Source organism: Engystomops pustulosus, chromosome 8, assembly GCF_040894005.1.
Source record: "Engystomops pustulosus chromosome 8, aEngPut4.maternal, whole genome shotgun sequence".
NCBI classification, from domain to species: domain Eukaryota; kingdom Metazoa; phylum Chordata; class Amphibia; order Anura; family Leptodactylidae; genus Engystomops; species Engystomops pustulosus.
Window position 1 is genome coordinate 113479731 of NC_092418.1, and position 21222 is coordinate 113500952.

Genomic DNA, 21222 nt, shown 5'->3' on the forward strand with positions numbered 1-21222 from the left:
GAATTCTCTCCCCTAGAGGTCCTAGCTGGTGAGGTCGAGGGCCACGAGGAGGTAGCCGACCTGCCGGACCTTGAGATTTCCCGTGAAAATTTTGGGGCTGCACAGCTACAGGACCCTACCTTGTTTAAAGCACGGGAGAATGTTAAAGTGATAAATGGGGTACTCCAAATACCAGGGGCTGACAAAATATACCCCCGAATGGTGATTGTTGGGGAACTGTTGTACAGGGTTGACCAGGTACGGGGTGAGGAGGTTGAGCAACTTGTAGTACCCCAATCTCACCGTAGGCTGGTGCTAGAGTTGGCACACAAACATGTGCTGGGAGGGCACTTAGGTGTTGAGAAGACCCGAGAGAGGATCCTGCAGAGATTTTTCTGGCCCGGGGTGTGGGAGGAGGTAAGCCGGTATTGTAGCTCCTGCCCTGAGTGCCAACTTACTGCCCCGGTGTCCCACTTTAGGAGTCCTCTGGTACCGTTACCAATCATAGAGGTACCGTTTGAACGGGTTGCAATGGATTTGGTTGGCCCCATAGTCAAGTCCACAAGGGGGCACCAGTACATCCTGGTTATCCTGGACTATGCTACGCGGTACCCGGAGGCAATCCCGTTAAGGAACACCTCCTCCAAAAACATTGCTAGGGAGCTGTTCCAGGTATTCTCCCGTACAGGCCTCCCCAAGGAAATCTTGACTGCCCAGGGTACCCCATTCATGTCTAGAGTAATGAAGGAGATGTGTAAATTACTCCAGGTTAAACAGCTCCGCACCTCTGTGTATCATCCTCAGACAGATGGCCTGGTCGAGAGGTTTAATAAGACCTTGAAGGGGATGCTAAAGAGGGTGGTCAGCAAAGATGGGAAGGACTGGGATTGTTTGTTGCCCTATTTGATGTTTGCCATACGTGAAGTTCCCCAGTCCTCCACGGGTTTCTCACCCTTTGAGCTGTTATATGGCCGTTCCCCACGTGGGCTTTTGGATGTAGCCAAGGAGACCTGGGAACAGGAGAGGACCCCCCACCGTAGTGTGATAGAACACGTCTCCCTTATGCAGGACCGCATAGCGGCGGTAATGCCCCTTGTAAAGGAGCACATGACAAGGGCACAAGAGGCCCAGTCTAGGGTCTACAATAGGTCAGCCAGACTCAGGACCTTTAACCCAGGCGACAGAGTGCTAGTTCTGGTGCCCACCGTTGAGAGCAAGTTCTTGGCAAAATGGCAAGGACCATATGAGGTCATGGAGAAAGTGGGGGAGGTAACCTACAAGGTATCTCAGCCGGGGAGGAGGAAACCCGAACAGATATACCACGTGAACCTCCTAAAGCCATGGAGGGAAAGAGAGTCCCTGATGGCCGTGGGAGTAGAAAAAGCGTCTGTCCCCAAGAAGGGGACACCGGAGGTAGGTGTACCCGATGCCAAGGTGCCTGAAGTACGGATCTCGGAGTCCCTCTCCAGGGCCCAGATTCAGGAAGCGAAGGAGTTTGTGCTCCGAAACGTGGATGTGTTCTCTAAGTTACCGGGTCGTACTTCAGTCATCAAGCATGACATCATAACCGAACCCCACATCCGGGTACACCAAAAACCCTACCGGGTCCCTGAAGCGCGCCGGCTAGCCATATCCGAAGAAGTCAGGCAGATGTTAGACCTGGGGGTTATCGAGGAGTCTAAAAGTGACTGGTCGAGTCCTGTTGTGTTGATTCCCAAACCTGATGGTTCCCTACGGTTCTGCAATGACTTTAGGAAGTTGAACGAGGTGTCCAAATTTGATTCTTATCCCATGCCCAGGGTTGACGAGTTGATAGAACGACTTGGACAGGCTAGGTCCTTCTCCACCCTTGACCTGACGAAAGGGTATTGGCAGGTACCCCTTACTGACAGGGCCAAAGAGAAGACCGCTTTTGTTACTCCTGATGGGCTTTTTCAGTACGTGGTACTCCCCTTTGGGCTACATGGGGCTCCCGCCACATTCCAGAGGTTAATGGATCTCGTGCTAAAACCTCACCGGAGATATGCCTCGGCCTACCTGGATAACATCATAGTTTATAGTAACGATTGGGAGAGTCATCTGGCCAAGGTGCAAGCAGTGGTAGACTCCCTGAGGGCAGCAGGGTTGACAGCGAACCCCCAAAAATGTGCACTTGGTCTTGAAGAGGCCCGTTACCTGGGGTACCGTATTGGGCGAGGTGTCATCAAACCCCAAGTAAATAAAGTGGAGGCGATCCAGCAGTGGCCATGACCTATGAGCAAGAAGCAAGTGAGGGCTTTCCTAGGCATAGTGGGCTATTATCGCCGATTTATCCCCGATTTTGCTACCATAGCGGCACCCCTGACTGACCTGACCAAGGGTAGCAGGGCGGTGATGGTAAAGTGGAGTGAAGAGGCTGAGGGGGCGTTTCAGCGACTTAAGACGGTTTTGTGCGAGGGACCGGTACTGATCACCCCTAACTTCACCAAGACCTTTATTGTGCAGACTGACGCTTCTGACGTGGGCTTAGGGGCTGTCCTGTCCCAAGTAGTGGAGGGGGAGGAACATCCTGTGACATTCCTGAGCCGCAAGCTCACACCCCCTGAGAAGAACTATAGTATAGTTGAGAGGGAGTGCTTGGCGATCAAATGGGCTCTGGAATCCCTGAGGTATTATTTGGTAGGGCGGCAGTTTACACTAGTGACCGATCACTCTCCCCTCACCTGGATGAGTCAGGCCAAAGAGAGGAACGCCAGGGTCACAAGGTGGTTCCTAATGCTGCAGAATTTCAAATTCACGGTGGAACATCGAGCAGGAAAGCTGCATGGGAATGCCGATGCCCTGTCTCGTACCCACTGTCTGATGGCCAAAAGTGTTCGCCCCCACAGGGTCAAACGGAGGGGGAGGGTATGTGAGACACTGAAGGGGTTAACTGTGGATGGGCGGTATGTTTCCCCTAGGTTTTGCTATTATGCGAGGCCTGAGTGCTGAGGTTGTGTTGTCCAGCACCTTGGACACAGGTGGTGGGAACAGCCCAATCAGCCCACATAAAGCCGCTCAGCAGAGCTGAAAGTGTTGTCTCTCTGGAAGGAGGCTGGAGAGCACGCAGCCCTGACCTCTGTGCCTGGAGCAGCCAAGTGATTTTTGTTAGTGGTGAGTCAGAGAACCATTGTATAGTTAGCACCCTGACGGGTAGGATATTATTTTGTTTTTTTATGCCTGAATGTGAAGGCTGTTTTATTTTGTTCCTGCTGAAATAAAGGCAGGCGAGACCTGTTTTGGACTGTACTTTGGTGTCACTGTCGTGAACTGCATCACAGCACCCCGCTACCACGGTCTCTACTGGGCCAAATCTCCCACAATACCTACTACTATACATACTGTATATACACCTACTACTATACATACTGTATATATACACCTACTACTATACATACTGTATATACACCTACTACTATACATACTGTATATATACACCTACTACTGTACATACTGTATATACCTACTATACATACTGTATATATACACCTACTACTATACATACTGTATATACACCTACTACTATACATACTGTATATATACACCTACTACTATACATACTGTATATATACACCTACTACTGTACATACTGTATATACCTACTACTATACATACTGTATATACACCTACTACTATACATACTGTATATACACCTACTACTATACATACTGTATATATACACCTACTACTATACATACTGTATATAGATACTACTATACATACTGTATATATACACCTACTACTATACATACTGTATATAGATACTACTATACATACTGCATATATACACCTACTACTATACATACTGTATATATAGATACTACTATACATGCTGTATATATACACCTACTACTATACATGCTGTGTATATACACCTACTACTATACATGCTGTATATATACACCTACTACTATACATGCTGTATATATACACCTACTACTATACATGCTGTGTATATACACCTACTACTATACATGCTGTGTATATACACCTACTACTATACATGCTGTGTATATACACCTACTACTATACATGCTGTGTATATACACCTACTACTATACATGCTGTATATATACACCTACTACTATACATGCTGTATATATACACCTACTACTATACATGCTGTGTATATACACCTACTACTATACATGCTGTGTATATATACACCTACTACTATACATGCTGTATATATACACCTACTACTATACATGCTGTATATATACACCTACTACTATACATGCTGTATATATACACCTACTACTATACATACTGTATATACCTGCTACTATACATGCTGTAAATATATATGGATAAGCTGAGGCTGGCGTATAAGCCAGGGAGGAAGATATAGCCGCTACTCATTAATGAAATGTCCACTGCAGAGCCCCTGTTTAATAAAATGTCCACAGTGGAGCCCCCCTTTAAAGTAATGTCCACCGCAGAATCCCCCCTTTTAATGAAATGTCCACAGTAGAGATCCCCTTGAATGTAATATCCACAACAGAGTCCCTCTTTAATGTAATGTCCTCAACAGAGTCTCCCCTTTAATGTAATGTCCTCAGCAGAGTCCCCCCTTTAAAGGAAACCTACCACTTGAAGTGGCGGGTATAAGGGGGAACTACCGAGCAGCAACTCAGGGTGAGATCAGGGTGAGCCGGTGCCGGAGCTTATCCATGCGCGCGACCGTGCCCGCGGCTACATAGGAAGTGAAGGAGAGCCACGGGCACGGTCGCGCGCATGGGCACCGAACGCCTACCTCCCTGCGCAGAAGCAGCTCCGGCCATAAAGTTTAAAAAGTGTTTTAATCCGCGATACTGCCGTTTAAAACACTAACAAAACTAAGCTCCGGCACCAGCTCACCCTGATCTCACCCTGAGCTGGTGCTCGGTAGTTCCCCCTTATACCTGCCACTTCAAGTGGTAGGTTTCCTTTAATGTAATATCCACAACAGCCCCCCTTTAATGTAATGTCCTCAGCAGAGCCCCCCTTTAATGTAATGTCCCCAGCAGAGTCCCCCTTTAATGTAATGTCCCCAGCAGAGCCCCCCTTTAATGTAATGTCCCCAGCAGAGCCCCCCTTTAATGTAATGTCCCCAGCAGAGCCCCCCTTTAGTGTAATATTCCCTTAGAGACCCTCTTTAATGTAATATTCCCTTAGAGCCCCCCTTCAATGTAAAATTCCCTTAGAGCTCCCCTTCAATGTAATGTCCCATGCAGAGCCTCCCCTTTAATATAATGTCCCGTGCAGAGTCTCCCCTTTAATGTAATCTCTCTTGCGGAGTCCCCCCCCCCCCGCACTGCAATATGTGGGAGGTACAGTGTGTTCTTGTAGTTATTTGATGGAGTGGGGGCCGTGTGTCTGCTATACCCTCTATTTACAAACTCAAGGATCCTCGCTCTTATTATGGCTTGGAGTCCAGGCCGCTCGGCCCGGTTCTACAGAAGAAAATGAATGACCTACCTCCATGAGCGAAGCAAACTTTTAATTTTGGAAACTTTTCAAATATCCCTCCCATTATCATACAGCAGATGGCAGTGGTGGTCTCGGCCGGCATTCCTAGAAGAAATCGGCACAGAAATGGGACATTATATAAAGTTTGCTTGTAGAAACAGCGCCACAGCAGTGTGAGGACATGCCCCCATGCACCTGAAGAAGCTACAGTCCTGGAAAATAAATCCATATTTCACCGTCATTCTGCTACTAACAACATACAGAATGGTAAGTTTACACATTAGCTAATACCTAACACTGATTGCAAAGAGCACGGAGCACAGCAGTGTGAGGATACACCCCCAGTGCACTTGGAGAAGCTACAATCCTGGAATATCAACCCATATATCACTGTACTGCTGCTACTGACAACCTACACAAAGGTACGATTACACAGCTTTCCTGGGACAATACCTAACACTAGCTGCAGAGAACACAGAGCACAGCAGTGTGAGGACACCTAACACCAGCTGCAGTCTGTAGAATCGCACCTGCTGACAGATTCCCTTTAACATCAGTATGAAAAGTGTTATTCGTACCTCTTTACGTATTTTACATAAAACAAACCCAAAAAACAAGGATATATAGTGTGAAATACTGACCCACCAGCCAGGGGAGCCAATACCTGGACATCCGCCCATCCATCTGCATATCCCAGGGGTGAACAAATAATGAACAATTTAATTCTTCTGCAGCCTAAGATGGATAAATAGATATATTTGTCAGGATTATTATAGTCTGTGAATTTTTGCCCATTATTTATTGGTCAACGAGTTGAAGAATTCCAGTTCACGATAAGCAGCAGTTTTTGCCACTAGGTGTCGCTGTTGATATGTGCAGAAACTGACGTGTTGCTTTCTATGTAGCGAACCTGTAGCAGGTGTGACACCTAGTGGTAGATAGAAGGTACCACAATGTGTGGTGTAGGCTGGGAAGAGACAAGTTTACCATAGCATCTAACAGAACTTTTTAGTTATAAGGACAACTTACTGCGTATACTGGATAAAGTTCTTTTGAGTCCAGTTCCCATTTATTTATATGAGAACCAATCTGGACCCCCGGGAACCCCAATTCTTTTACACAACGGTGCATTTCTTGTACCGCCAGCTCCGGACTCTGCATCGGTAACGTTCCAAGCCCAACAAATCTCTTTGGATGCCTCCTGACCACAGCAGCCAAGTCATCATTGAGGAAGCGGGACAGGTCTAAGGTGTCTTGGGGCTTAGCCTGGTAAAATATGGGAGTCTTAGAAGGGTAAGAGTGAGGCCAAGTATTAGAAAGAGGCTGCAAACGATGGACTTACCCAATAGCTGAACATTACAGGGACAGTGGACAGAGCTTGTACAGTCACTCCTGTGGATAGTGAGAAGTCTAATATTAATCCATAGAAAGGAATGAAATGGAATCACAACTCGTTTTCAGTGGTAAGTGGTATTTAAATCTGTTCTGCATTGCCACTTTGGGAGGTTGGCAGCCGCCAGAGACTTGTGCCACCACTGCCCCATGTCATCCTATCTATGATACCGCAATGTAAACTAAGCCTCCCCTATCTAATCATATATGATCACACCAATCCCCTGATACCTACACCATCCTTATTCTGTATAATAATCATCATCATCATCATCATATAATGTCTAATATATTAATTATATACAATAATTCATTTGTTTGAGTTACCACTTATGTAACTATTCATACACAGAATATCTTAAAGGGGTATTCCGGGAATATCAACGTCTGGCACAAAAACCCGATACAGATACTACAGATACTACAGATACTACAGACACTACAGATACTACAGATATTACAGATACTACAGATACTACAGATATTACAGATATTACAGATATTACAGATACTACAGATACTACAGATATTACAGATATTACAGATACTACAGATACTACAGATACTACAGATATTACAGATACTGCAGACACTACAGATACTACAGACACTACAGATACTACCGATATTACAGTTACTACAGATACTACAGATAGTACAGATACTGCAGACACTACAGATACTACAGACACTACAGATAGTACAGATACTACAGATATTACAGATACTACAGATACTACAGATAGTACAGATACTGCAGACACTACAGATACTACAGACACTACAGATACTACAGATATTACAGATACTACAGATACTACAGATATTACAGATATTACAGATACTACAGATACTACAGATACTACAGATATTACAGATACTACAGATAGTACAGATACTGCAGACACTACAGATACTACAGATACTACAGATACTACAGATATTACAGATATTACAGATAGTACAGATACTGCAGACACTACAGATACTACAGATACTACAGATAGTACAGATACTGCAGACACTACAGATACTACAGATACTACAGATACTACAGATAGTACAGATATTACAGATATTACAGATACTACAGATACTACAGATATTACAGATACTGCAGACACTACAGATACTACAGACACTACAGATACTACCGATATTACAGTTACTACAGATACTACAGATAGTACAGATACTGCAGACACTACAGATACTACAGACACTACAGATAGTACAGATACTACAGATATTACAGATACTACAGATACTACAGATAGTACAGATACTGCAGACACTACAGATACTACAGACACTACAGATACTACAGATATTACAGATACTACAGATACTACAGATATTACAGATATTACAGATACTACAGATACTACAGATACTACAGATATTACAGATACTACAGATAGTACAGATACTGCAGACACTACAGATACTACAGATACTACAGATATTACAGATATTACAGATACTACAGATACTACAGATACTACAGATAGTACAGATACTACAGATATTACAGATACTACAGATACTACAGATAGTACAGATACTGCAGACACTACAGATACTACAGACACTACAGATACTACTACTGAGGATTTACCTGTCTCATCCATCTCTTTTAACCGCACATCTGGATCCCAACAATTGGACTGAACAACCCTGAAAAGTTTTCCATCCTTCATCATTTTTGCCTCCTCCTGAAGAAAAACAGGAAAGTTAAAAGTATTAGGAAGGAAGCAATTTTTTTGCAGGATGTAAAAGCAAATTGTAAAAACTGTAATAGTAAAAAGTTCACACACTTTTTAAATAGATTTCAATGTTTAGTTGAAATAGATACTGATAGACAACCTGAGTTACATCCTGTAAATCTTTTATTTTATATAGAAAAATGAAAAACATTACAACAATAAACATAAATCAAGCCATAACTTCTGGCAAAACAAAACAATAATAATAATAATAATAATAATAATAATTAATTAATAATAACAATAATACAAACTAAAAGAGACTTACAAAAATCTCCTGGCCCAGCCACACACACACCACACAATCAGCATTATAAAACAAAACCTTCACCCAATCCCACCACCTAATTTTTTTTTTTTTTTATATAATTTTTTATAATAATTTTTTTTTTTTTTTTTTTCCATAAATAACTAAAGAATACACAGCTAAAAAAAAAGACAAACAGGAAATAAAAACATTAAATATAACTAACTAAATCCCACGCCCATCACCCTGCCACCCAGACACTGGTCTAACGTCCAAAGTTCGCGCTATATAGTCCAGACCAGTGCCCAGGATCGTATAGTCCAAATCCCGTCCACCCCCCTCCCAACCTAACACCCTAACACCAACACCCCAAAAACCAACCAAGCTATATACACATTAACTATAACTACATAAATACACACTGTACACAAAATACAAACACATTAAACATATCAACATATAATAAACCAACCACATAAAGCCCAGGTTCGGCGCCTGCAAGCCCTACATCACTATAACCTCAGATACAAAACAAAAATCTACAGTGTCAGCTTCAGCCCAACACCAGGAGTGGAGATGACAGACTAAGGGACACTAAAGGAGAACCCCCTCCAAAGGAGAGAGGCCCTCCCCGTGCCCAGCCTCTCATACTCCAGAGAGCGCACCTTCACCAGGTCACCCAGAATGTTCCTAACCACCTCATCCACCGGGAGGATTTTACGCTGCGTCGATACTAAACACCGTGCGTTCCACGTGTGGTACCTGACCACTAGACTAACTAGGAATAACGTGCATCGGTCCCGGCCACCCAGGCCTCTGAATGCTCCATAGGCCCACTCCGCATAGGAGAGACCGGCCAACCCGGGCCAATGGATGGAAGCGCCCACCCGGTTGTACACCTCTGTGTTAAAGGGGCACTGAAGCAGGAAGTGGTCCATGCTCTCCAGCAGGCCACCGCACTCCTCCCGCGGACAACCCCTTTCCTCAGAGCTCCTACACTTCAGATTGTCCCTCACACACAGCTTTCCATGGAAGCAGCGCCAAGTCAAGTCCCAAAACTTCAAGGGGATCCTGATGGAATTCAAAAGACCTAAACCCACCCCAAGATCCCGACTTGGGCAATCCCTGAGGGCCAGAGGCTTCTGGAAATGGGTCAACAGAACCCTTTTGTCAAGGAGTTTCCTCGACATGGTCCTGATCTCCCACATTCCCAGACCCCACCGGCGAATCACCTTCAGAACCGGGGTAGCGTAAGCCGGAAGATGCCCATGTGGTGTACGGAGATCCTTCACTCGCCCTCCTGTCTCCCATTCCTGGAAGAAAGGCCGAAACCATCCCCTGCAGGAGTATACCCACGGAGGAGCCCTCTCTTTCCAGAGGTTTGCTACATTGATCTTAAGAAAGGTATTCACTAGGAACACCACAGGGTTGACCATACACAACCCTCCTTGTCTCCTCGTGCGGTAAGTAACCTCCCTCTTGATTAGGTTCAGCCTATTCCCCCATAACAGCTGGAAGAACAGACTGTACACCCGAGTCCAGAGGGGTTCTGGCAACATGCACACACTGCCCAGATAAATCAGCAGCGGGAGCAGGTAAGTTTTAATCAAGTTCACCCTTTCTCTGAGGGTCAAAGACCAACCCTTCCACTGGTCCACCTTCTGGGCGGCGATCTTAAGCCTGCCATCCCAGTTTTGCATGGGGTAATCCCCCTGGCCAAATTCGATGCCGAGAACTTTGGCAGAGTCTTGGGGCCCTGGAAGAGTGTCCGGGAGATCAAAGCCTGGATCCCCCTCTCCCAGCCAGAGACTCTCACACTTATCCCGGTTGATCTTGGACCCAGAAGCCTCTGAGTAGCGGTCAACCTCTGACATCACCCATTGCGCCTCCCCTCTCGAGGACACAAAAACGGTGACATCATCAGCGTACGCTACCACCCTTAGAGTGGCTTCCGGTGCCGCCTGGTCCATCCCGACTCCCACCAACGGCCCACGATCAACCCTCCTAAGGAATGGGTCAATCGCGAACACGTATAAAAGTGGGCTCAGAGGACAACCCTGGCGAACACCAGACCCGACCTCAAAAGAGCGGCCAATCCAACCGTTCACAAGCGGGAAACTCTCTGCCCCTGCATACAAAACTTTTAGCCAATTGACAAACTCCCCCGGCAGGCCATACCTCAGAAGGACAGACCAGAGGTACTCGTGGTCAACCCGATCAAACGCTTTTGCCTGATCCAAGGACAGCAAGTACCCCTTCCAGTTACCAGCCCTGCCCTGCTCCACTGCCTCCCGGACACAAAGCACAGCACTAAATGTACTGCGGCCTGGAACAGAGCAGTGCTGGGTCCCCGAAAGGAGCCGGGGCGCAAACTGCACCAGCCGATTAAACAGCACCTTTGCCAAAACCTTTCTGTCCGTATTGAGAAGCGCTATGGGACGCCAGTTCTCAATACGAGATCGGTCCTTACCCTTTGACAGAATGATCAGGGCTGACCTCCTCATTGACTTCGGCAGAGCGCCCGAGGAAAGACACTCATTGAATACCTCAGTCAAGAGGGGAACCAAGGCGTCCTTAAAGGTCTTATAGAACTCAGATGTTAAGCCATCCGGACCTGGCGATTTCTTGAGGGCGAGCCCTTCAATCGCCCGGCTGACTTCCTCTTCCCTGATCATCTCTGTCAAAACATCAAGAGAGGGGTCTACTCCTGGCTCAGGGACAGTTTCAGCCAGGAAAGCCGACATCACATCCCGATCTAGATCCTTCCTGCCCAAGAGGTGCGAGTAGAAGGATCTGACGACCTCCAGAATCCCTGATCTGGACCTTTTCAGGGATCCCGTACTGTCAACCAGTCCTGTGACAACTTTACCATTCACTGACATCTTGCAGTTTCTGTAAGGGTCGGGCGAGCGGTATTTCCCGTAATCCCTCTCAAAAACCAAAGATGCGTGTCTATCGTACTGACACCTCTTCAGCAAGGATTTCACTCTGGAGATGTCCTCACGACTACCTCCAGTCGAGACGAGATGCTCGAGTTTCCTCCTCAGGCCCTGATACAGGCGGTACCTGTCCAGGCTCCTGAGGCTCGAGAGCTGGCGGAAGAATCTCGCCACCCTTTTCTTGAGCATCTCCCACCACTCTGCCTTACTGCTACAAAGGCCCAGCAATGGTACCTGGCTCTGAAGAAAGTCCTCAAAGGATTGTCTTATCTCCGCTTCTTCCAGGAGAGACAAATTGAGCTTCCAGTAGCCTCTTCCCATCCGGGGGGTCTCTGTAACATTCAGAGAAAACAAAATTAGACAGTGGTCGGAGAACTCCACCTCAACAACGGACACTGCTGAAGAAATGGCTTCCTCCTTTAAATAAAACCTGTCTATTCTAGACCTGCAGCTACCCCTATAATAGGTGAACCCCGCGTGGCCTGGGGTGTGCCGGATGTGGACATCCACCAGGCGAGCCTCACTAGCTATGCTATTAAGAGCGACGCTATCATAAGTCAGCTTGTCTCTGGAACCTCCCCTATCCTGGGACCTCGTGACAGCATTGAAGTCCCCTCCAAAGACCACCTGCCGACTTGTAAAAAGGTAGGGCTTAATCCTCATAAAGAGACACTTCCTGTCCCACTTGGACTGGGGACCATAGATGTTAATTAGGCGCAGTTCTTGTCCCTTCATGAGGACATCCAGGATCAGGCACCTCCCCATTTCTAACTCAATAACTCGTCTGCATTCTACCGGTGCGGTAAAAAGGACCGCCACTCCGCTATACGGCTCGGCCGCAAGAGACCAATAGGAAGGCCCGTGTCTCCATTCCCTCTTAGCTTTAAACACGGCCGCCAAATCTGGCAGCCTGGTCTCCTGCAAAAATAAAATGTCGGCTTCAACACGGCCGAGAAAATCAAAGGCCGCAAATCTAGCCGCATCAGACTTAATGCTGGCGACATTAATGGACGCCAGCGTCAACGGAGTGGGTGCCGCCATCATGAGTGATTGAGTTAGACGGCTTTTTTCTTACTGCCTCCCTTCCCTCTACTGTCCTCTGAGGATGATCCCTTTTCCCTTCAGAATTGGGGCAGCTTCTCTTTAATGAGATTGTGGTGTCCATATTATTACTGGCCCCCAAGGACCCACCCGGACCACCCTCTCCTTCGTCCTTGTCTCCTGACTCTGAGTCAGTCTCCCACTCTGAGGACCCAGCTTCCCCAGAGGATAGAGACTCGGCGCCCCCTGCAGGCTGCTCCGCCGCCACCTCCAGAACCCCACCCTCAGCCTCTCTTCCCGAGGAGGCGATCTCATCGAGGGTGAGGAACCGGTTGGAAAGCTCAACCAGAGGGGAGGAAGTTTTCCCTTCCTTAGGTACCTTAGATAGGCCGCGTTTTTTCTTTTTCTGCTTGCGCTTATTTTCTAGCCAAATCCTGTTATCCTCATCCATACTCTCATAATGGGAGGACGTGGAGGACATGGCACCTTTCTCGCGCTCCATCCTCCTGACCTCCTCATCCAACTCATCATCCCTCAGGGCCTCAGTAGCATGACCAGCCTCTGAGGAAGGACCAAGGGTCACCCCAGGAACCTGAGGCTTCCCCAGTTCTCTCCCTTTTTGTCTAGCTTCAAGCCGCCTCAACTGAGAAGGTGACTTATTCTTGCTTTTCTTCACAGGCCCCTCAGCTCCTCCACCTCTGCTGGTACCTTCCCCAGCAGAAGCAACCTCATGGCTCTCCTCCACTGGGGTCACAACCGCATTGGCAAAGGAGCGAGGACAACGGCTGAAAGGGTGACCGAGCTCACCACACAGGTTACACCTAATGTCCTTACAGGATGCAGCGAGATGACCTAGCCCACCACACAAAGCGCACTTCTGCACTTGGCAGCTGGCGCTAAAGTGTGTGGGGTCACCGCACCTGTGACAGACCTTCGGCTGCCCCTGGTAGAAAATCAGGATTCTGTCTCGCCCAAGAAAGGCTGAAGAGGGAATGTGGGCGACTGTGCCGCCTGAACACTTCAACTTCATCATGAAGGTCCAGGCTCCAGACCAAATGCCAAATTCATCGCGGTTTTTCTGAGGTACCTGTACAACCTCACCATAACGACTTAGCCAAGTCATGATGTCCATGCAAGAAAGTGACTCGTTACGGGTCAAAACGGTCACTTTCTTGACTGTGTTTTGGCGAGACACTGCTTGCACAGCAAAGTCTCGCCATGCGGGCTCGTTCTTTGCCAGCTCATAATTCGACCAGAAGAGCTCTAAGCCCTCCGGCCGGACAAAGCTGACATCGAACTCCGGAGTGCCATAAGGATGTATCAGGGCAAAGATGTCACTAGCCCTGAAGTTCATCTTCAGGAGGAGCTCCACCACCCTTGACCTGGGTGGGCATGCGTCACTGCCCCTCCAGCGAAGACGAACCACATTCCTACGGGCAGCTCCGGGCCCAGTTGTGGGTAAAGACCATACAGTCTCTCCCCCCCTTTTCTCTTGGAAGGCTGCCAGGCCATGCCTCTCTGTCCAGAAGGACAGATCAACCTCTCTCCCCTCTACAGCGATTGACTTTTCCCCTCTCCTGAGAGCCTCCAGAAGACGCCTTTGCAAAACGCTGTTCCCAGAGCCAGGAGACAAGGAGTTAACCCCACTTGCCCCAGCGGTGACACTCGCATAGCTCCTTATGGGAGCGGCCACCACTGGGGGTGCAGATGGTCCAGCACTCACACCAGGATCCCCCTCAGCGCCATTCACCACCCCAACATTCACCACACTATGTACAATACTGCCTCGCTTCCTTGCATCACTCACACCAGCTGGGCCAGGAGGACCTGGGGTTGCCTCGGCGTCACTGGGCACTGGGGGTAGAGCCACCTCCATAGCTGATACAGCCTGAGAAGAGGCAGCTCCAACCCCGATCTTATTTGTGCCCTCTGCCTCATTGGCATTAACCCCTTGTTGTCCAGCAGTTTTTATGATGTTTGAGCATCGCTGCTCGATTGGTGGTAGAGGCCTCTTGTCCTTACAGACTGCAGACAGTTTTTTTGCCCCTTTTATGTCTTCAGAGTTTGATGCACCAATACAGAATAATACTTTTCCTGCGCTTTTCTCTGCAGGCTGCACGGGATGTTTGGGAGGCGCCGCACTACAAGCCCCAGCAGCCCCATCACGCTGCCGCTGCTCACCAGAGCAAGCAACAGCGCTAAGGGCCACAGGAGCCACCGCCACTGCCCCTGGCACTGGGCCACCCCCCCCTCCCACTAGGGGGCAGCGCACAGTACCAGGACCTGCTGGATCGCCCTCACTGTCCGGCCTTTCGGCCGATGCCTTCCCTGCACCATCCTTGCTACTACAAACAAGGCTGGTGCTCTGCGCCATGATGGAACGTGGCTTTGCAATCTCCCCGCACCCTGGCACCGAGTCCACTGCAGGATTCGTGCTGGGCTGGGTAACGGGGCCTACACGACAGGCTGACACTGCTGCCCGCCCGGAGGGAACAGGGAGGGGACGAAACACCAGATTCACCTCCTGAGACGCCTTGGTCTTCCTGGCTCTCTTCTTTCTCTTTTGGTCGTCATCTGGGATATCATCGCCGAAAGAAAAGTTCTGGAGGTGAACTGGGGACTCAAGCTGACGGATCTGAGCCATTAGCGCCCCCCCCTGGCCGCTGTCATCACTTTCCTCCTCCAGGTTGGCAGAGTCGCAGCCTGATGGTAATGGCGCTTGCTCCGCAGGCAGCCTGTCGTGCGAGGCCTGCTGGTGTTGGTGCAGGCCACTAGACGGACACGGCAGGTCTTCCTCATCCTCCTCATCATCGCCATCATCCGCCTGGACCTGAAGCCCCTTCAGCTTTCTCAGCTGCTCCAGGCGCATCTCCTCAAACCGGGCGTCATTCTCCAATTTTTCACGAAACGGACCGCTGTGCTCGCGGATTAGATGTCGCTTCTCCTGCAGAGCGGTGACCTCGGCTTTTAGTCTGTCTATGGTGGTAAGAAGATCAGACTTTTTCTTTCTCTGCGTAGCCACCCCCGCTAGGGCCAAGGTCTCCCTTATCTCCTCCTGGAGCCTCCACAGCGCCTTGCCAGCTTCCTCGTACTCACGGAGGTGCTCAGCAATCCGGGAGCCATAGATGGTAGCAGACTCCCGGGCTTTAAGATCACCCCATGCTTTTTGCACACCCCCGTGAGCACCCAGCTTTTCAGCTGAACCACCCAGCTTTCCCGCACAGACACCCAGCTTTCCAGGAGGAGCACTTAGGCTGATGTCACTTGCCTTGATCTTCTGTGTTCCGGAGACCTTGCGGCTTCCCTGGGTCTTGGGGGTGGCAGCCGAGGTCACATCGCTGCGTCCTTGGCTCCGGGCAGATCTTCTCACGCCATCAGTTTTGGCCGGTAACTGGCTTCTCCTGCCCCCCGCCGGCCTGGTCCGGGAGACAGGAGCCTGGGACTTTCCTGCTTGATTCATCCCAGACAACCCACTCCCTCCCTGGGGAGGAGAGAGCAGGCCTGGGTGGATAGAGATTGCTCCAGGTGGTGCAGGAGCTCAGCAGAACACAACCACACCCTTCAGTAGCACACAGCAGAATGAGATTGCACGCACTATTCTGCTGCTGGTGCAGTCACTGTGTACATACATGACATTACTTATCCTGTACTGATCCTGAGTTACATCCTGTATTATACTCCAGAGCTGCACTCACTATTCTGCTGCTGGTGCAGTCACTGTGTACATACATGACATTACTTATCCTGTACTGATCCTGAGTTACATCCTGTATTATACTCCAGAGCTGCACTCACTATTCTGCTGCTGGTGCAGTCACTGTGTACATACATGACATTACTTATCCTGTACTGATCCTGAGTTACATCCTGTATTATACCCCAGAGCTGCACTCACTATTCTGCTGCTGGTGCAGTCACTGTGTACATACATGACATTACTTATCCTGTGCTGATCCTGAGTTACATCCTGTATTATACCCCAGAGCTGCACTCACTATTCTGCTGCTGGTGCAGTCACTGTGTACATACATGACATTACTTATCCTGCACTGATCCCGAGTTACATCCTGTATTATACCCCAGAGCTGCACTCACTATTCTGCTGCTGGTGCAGTCACTGTGTACATACATGACATTACTTATCCTGTACTGATCCTGAGTTACATCCTGTATTATACCCCACAGCTGCACTCACTATCCTGCTGCTGGTGCAGTCACTGTGTACATACATGACATTACTTATCCTGTACTGATCCTGAGTTACATCCTGTATTATACTCCAGAGCTACACTCACTATTCTGCTGCTGGTGCAGTCACTGTGTACATACATGACATTACTTATCCTGTACTGATCCTGAGTTACATCCTGTATTATACCCCAGAGCTGCACTCACTATTCTGCTGCTGGTGCAGTCACTGTGTACATACATGACATTACTTATCCTGTGCTGATCCTGAGTTACATCCTGTATTATACCCCAGAGCTGCACTCACTATTCTGCTGCTGGTGCAGTCACTGTGTACATACATGACATTACTTATCCTGTACTGATCCTGAGTTACATCCTGTATTATACTCCAGAGCTGCACTCACTATTCTGCTGCTGGTGCAGTCACTGTGTACATACATGACATTACTTATCCTGTACTGATCCTGAGTTACATCCTGTATTATACTCCAGAGCTGCACTCACTATTCTGCTGCTGGTGCAGTCACTGTGTACATACATGACATTACTTATCCTGTACTGATCCTGAGTTACATCCTGTATTATACTCCAGAGCTGCACTCACTATTCTGCTGCTGGTGCAGTCACTGTGTACATACATGACATTACTTATCCTGTACTGATCCTGAGTTACATCCTGTATTATACTCCAGAGCTGCACTCACTATTCTGCTGCTGGTGCAGTCACTGTGTACATACATGACATTACTTATCCTGTACTGATCCTGAGTTACATCCTGTATTATACTCCAGAGCTGCACTCACTATTCTGCTGCTGGTGCAGTCACTGTGTACATACATGACATTACTTATCCTGTACTGATCCTGAGTTACATCCTGTATTATACTCCAGAGCTGCACTCACTATTCTGCTGCTGGTGCAGTCACTGTGTACATACATGGCATTACTTATCCTGTACTGATCCTGAGTTACATCCTGTGTTATACTCCAGAGCTGCACTCACTATTCTGCTGCTGGTGCAGTCACTGTGTACATACATGACATTACTTATCCTGTACTGATCCTGAGTTACATCCTGTATTATACTCCAGAGCTGCACTCACTATTCTGCTGCTGGTGCAGTCACTGTGTACATACATGACATTACTTATCCTGTACTGATCCTGAGTTACATCCTGTATTATACTCCAGAGCTGCACTCACTATTCTGCTGCTGGTGCAGTCGCTGTGCACATACATGACATTACTTATCCTGTACTGATCCTGAGTTACATCCTTTATTATACTCCAGAGCTGCACTCACTATTCTGCTGCTGGAGCAGTCACTGTGTTCATACATGACATTACTTATCCTGTACTGATCCCGAGTTACATCCTGTATTATACACCAGAGCTGCACTCACTATTCTGCTGCTGGTGCAGTCACTGTGTACATACATGGCATTACTTATCCTGTACTGATCCTGAGTTACATCCTGTGTTATACTCCAGAGCTGCACTCACTATTCTGCGGCTGGTGCAGTCACTGTGTACATACATGACATTACTTATCCTGTACTGATCCTGAGTTACATCCTGTATTATACTCCAGAGCTGCACTCACTATTCTGCTGCTGGTGCAGTCACTGTGTACATACATGACATTACTTATCCTGTACTGATCCTGAGTTACATCCTGTATTATACACCAGAGCTGCACTCACTATTCTGCTGCTGGTGCAGTCACTGTGTACATACATGGCATTACTTATCCTGTACTGATCCTGAGTTACATGCTGTATTATACTCCAGAGCTGCACTCACTATTCTGCTGCTGGTGCAGTCACTGTATACATACACGATATTACTTATCCTGTACTGATCCTGAGTTACATCCTGTATTATACCCCAGAGCTGCACTCACTATTCTGCTGCTGGTGCAGTCACTGTGTACATACAGGACATTACTTATCCTGTACTGATCCTGAGTTACCACCTGTATTATACCCCAGAGCTGCACTCACTATTCTTCTGGTGCAGTCACTGTGTACATACATGACATTACTTATCCTGTACTGATCCTGAGTTACATCCTGTATTATACCCCAGAGCTGCACTCACTATTCTGCTGCTGGTGCAGTCACTGTGTACATACATGACATTACTTATCCTGTGCTGATCCTGAGTTACATCCTGTATTATACCCCAGAGCTGCACTCACTATTCTGCTGCTGGTGCAGTCACTGTGTACATACATGACATTACTTATCCTGCACTGATCCCGAGTTACATCCTGTATTATACCCCAGAGCTGCACTCACTATTCTGCTGCTGGTGCAGTCACTGTGTACATACATGACATTACTTATCCTGTACTGATCCTGAGTTACATCCTGTATTATACCCCACAGCTGCACTCACTATCCTGCTGCTGGTGCAGTCACTGTGTACATACATGACATTACTTATCCTGTACTGATCCTGAGTTACATCCTGTATTATACTCCAGAGCTACACTCACTATTCTGCTGCTGGTGCAGTCACTGTGTACATACATGACATTACTTATCCTGTACTGATCCTGAGTTACATCCTGTATTATACACCAGAGCTGCACTCACTATTCTGCTGCTGGTGCAGTCACTGTGTACATACATGACATTACTTATCCTGTGCTGATCCTGAGTTACATCCTGTATTATACCCCAGAGCTGCACTCACTATTCTGCTGCTGGTGCAGTCACTGTGTACATACATGACATTACTTATCCTGTGCTGATCCTGAGTTACATCCTGTATTATACCCCAGAGCTGCACTCACTATTCTGCTGCTGGTGCAGTCACTGTGTACATACATGACATTACTTATCCTGTACTGATCCTGAGTTACATGCTGTATTATACTCCAGAGCTGCACTCACTATTCTGCTGCTGGTGCAGTCACTGTGTACATACATGACATTACTTATCCTGTACTGATCCTGAGTTACATCCTGTATTACACACCAGAGCTGCACTCACTATTCTGCTGCTGGTGCAGTCACTGTGTACATACATGGCATTACTTATCCTGTACTGATCCTGAGTTACATGCTGTATTATACTCCAGAGCTGCACTCACTATTCTGCTGCTGGTGCAGTCACTGTATACATACACGATATTACTTATCCTGTACTGATCCTGAGTTACATCCTGTATTATACCCCAGAGCTGCACTCACTATTCTGCTGCTGGTGCAGTCACTGTGTACATACAGGACATTACTTATCCTGTACTGATCCTGAGTTACCACCTGTATTATACCCCAGAGCTGCACTCACTATTCTTCTGGTGCAGTCACTGTGTACATACATGACATTACTTATCCTGTACTGATCCTGAGTTACATCCTGTATTATACCCCAGAGCTGCACTCACTATTCTGCTGCTGGTGCAGTCACTGTGTACATACATGACATTACTTATCCTGCACTGATCCCGAGTTACATCCTGTATTATACCCCAGAGCTGCACTCACTATTCTGCTGCTGGTGCAGTCACTGTGTACATACATGACATTACTTATCCTGCACTGATCCCGAGTTACATCCTGTATTATACCCCAGAGCTGCACTCACTATTCTGCTGCTGGTGCAGTCACTGTGTACATACATGACATTACTTATCCTGTACTGATCCTGAGTTACATCCTGTATTATACCCCACAGCTGCACTCACTATCCTGCTGCTGGTGCAGTCACTGTGTACATACATGACATTACTTATCCTGTACTGATCCTGAGTTACATCCTGTATTATACTCCAGAGCTACACTCACTATTCTGCTGCTGGTGCAGTCACTGTGTACATACATGACATTACTTATCCTGTACTGATCCTGAGTTACATCCTGTATTATACACCAGAGCTGCACTCACTATTCTGCTGCTGGTGCAGTCACTGTGTACATACATGACATTACTTATCCTGTGCTGATCCTGAGTTACATCCTGTATTATACCCCAGAGCTGCACTCACTATTCTGCTGCTGGTGCAGTCACTGTGTACATACATGACATTACTTATCCTGTACTGATCCTGAGTTACATCCTGTATTATACCTTGCATTTGATGAGACCTGAAATGAAATCTGTATCTTTGTCTTTGTATGACACAAAAAGCTGGTTTTTAGGTGCTATGGAACAGAATACAGGGGCATCTAAAGTGACACTCCCCCT

The 21222-nt window shown here is 47.5% G+C and overlaps 1 protein-coding gene across 2 annotated transcripts in view; it reads right to left on the bottom strand.

The window, feature by feature from the left end:
* ACMSD (aminocarboxymuconate semialdehyde decarboxylase) overlaps nucleotides 1-21222 on the bottom strand; it is a 59550-nt gene that overhangs the window by 19804 nt on the left and 18524 nt on the right. For both annotated transcript variants that reach the window (XM_072120330.1, XM_072120329.1), the window contains 5 exons: nucleotides 8459-8555; nucleotides 6791-6840; nucleotides 6478-6714; nucleotides 6090-6183; nucleotides 5458-5553 (listed from right to left, as the gene is read on the bottom strand). In XM_072120330.1, the coding sequence (XP_071976431.1) occupies nucleotides 5458-5553; nucleotides 6090-6183; nucleotides 6478-6714; nucleotides 6791-6840; nucleotides 8459-8555 (574 nt within the window). The remainder of the gene's footprint in view (nucleotides 1-5457; nucleotides 5554-6089; nucleotides 6184-6477; nucleotides 6715-6790; nucleotides 6841-8458; nucleotides 8556-21222) is intronic.